This window comes from Galeopterus variegatus, unplaced genomic scaffold (genome assembly GCF_000696425.1).
Source record: "Galeopterus variegatus unplaced genomic scaffold, G_variegatus-3.0.2 Scaffold3179, whole genome shotgun sequence".
Taxonomy (NCBI): Eukaryota; Metazoa; Chordata; class Mammalia; order Dermoptera; family Cynocephalidae; genus Galeopterus; species Galeopterus variegatus.
In genome coordinates this window covers 166,011-167,295 of record NW_007729290.1, presented here as the reverse complement: position 1 = coordinate 167,295, position 1,285 = coordinate 166,011, and the positions used below count along the sequence as shown (strand labels likewise).

At 56.3% G+C, this 1,285-nt stretch overlaps 1 protein-coding gene across 1 annotated transcript in view; it reads right to left on the bottom strand.

The window, feature by feature from the left end:
* SAP30 (Sin3A-associated protein, 30kDa) overlaps positions 1 to 1,262 on the bottom strand; it is an 8,383-nt gene extending 7,121 nt beyond the window's left edge. Inside the window, exons 1-2 of the mRNA XM_008584233.1 lie at positions 997 to 1,262; positions 561 to 657 (exon numbers count right to left, since the gene is read on the bottom strand). Coding sequence (XP_008582455.1) covers positions 561 to 657; positions 997 to 1,262 — 363 coding nt within the window. The remainder of the gene's footprint in view (positions 1 to 560; positions 658 to 996) is intronic.
* Between the last annotated feature and the right edge of the window lie 23 nt (positions 1,263 to 1,285).

Here is a 1,285-nt window from a genome sequence, read left to right as displayed (position 1 = left end):
GTCCCCACCACGGCTCATCTCCTCAGGCGTGAAGCCGTTCATGTCTCCGTGGTCCGGGCGCCGGTGCTGACAGAAATCCACGCTCGCCTCTCTCCGTGCCTCAGGTACCCGCCCCGGCGTCGGCAATTGACACTGCACGACAAGTTCCGTGGCGGCACGGCCAAACACCAGGAGTCTCCGGCCTGCTGGTCCTGTTGGCGCCGGAACAGTGGGCAGTGCTTGGGGCCGGTACTCAGAGTCGAGCGGCGCCGGGAGCTGGAACCGAGCTCACTGTCACATGGAGACTTCAGTTGTTACGCTGCGCCTCCGCCTCCCTTCGGCCCAGGGACTGCGCAGGCGCGAAGCGCCCCTCCCCTCCCACCCCCTTCCACTCCGCCGCGAGGCACCACGAGAATTGTAGTTCTCTGACGCAGAGTTACTGTGCGCTCTGCCCCGACCCCGCGTACCGCGCTATGGAGGAACTACTCATCCCAGCATGCATCGCGCGGCTGGCGGCCGGTTTTTTTGTTTTTTGGTTTTTTTTTAAGCGCTCGGAAAACAGGGTATGTGGTTGTGTTTACAGTGTTTTCTCTCCTCCTGTCTCTGTAGGGAAGTTGGGATGGGCTTAGCTCCAGGATTTCGCAGACGTGTTCAGACGAAGTCACCGGACTCCTGAAGCTAAGCATAAAGGACAGTGGGACACTAAGCGTGTTTTCAGAAAAAAAGTTTCAGAGCGGTTTCATATTTGTGGTAAAACAGTTTTTGGTGTGATCACGCTTTTATGGGAAACCCAAACCACGGAGAACTCAGGCGACCTGGCGCTCTTCAGGGGCTGGAGGCCCTGCAGCTAACACCTCGGCTTTACCAATGCTGAGGCACCCAGTTCATAAGGGCTCGGGGGAAACGCCCATCTGACTTCGCGACCGTGGCAGGTCCTCCTTACAAGCGCCTCAACTGAAGGCCGACTCTGTATCCTTACGTGTTCCTGCAAGGAACGTGTTTCATTCTTAGGCGCACAAAGTCTGCCGCTTCCTGATGTGGAGCTGCTGATTAGTTGACAATAACGGGCTACTTTTCGCTTCTACTGCCAACCTTTTCAATATCTCCTCAAATGGATCAGAAGAAGGGCGGAGTCTAATATCATGTAAAAGGGAACGTGGAATCCCACCAGCACCAAGTTCACTTGACGACTCCTCAAACTTCCCAGCCTTAGTTCTATGAAGCGAGAGCGGAGAAAGAAGCCGCATTGCCCGAGTCATCCGCACGCGCTTGTGTGCGTGCATGTACGTGCTGCAGGCGTGTGTGT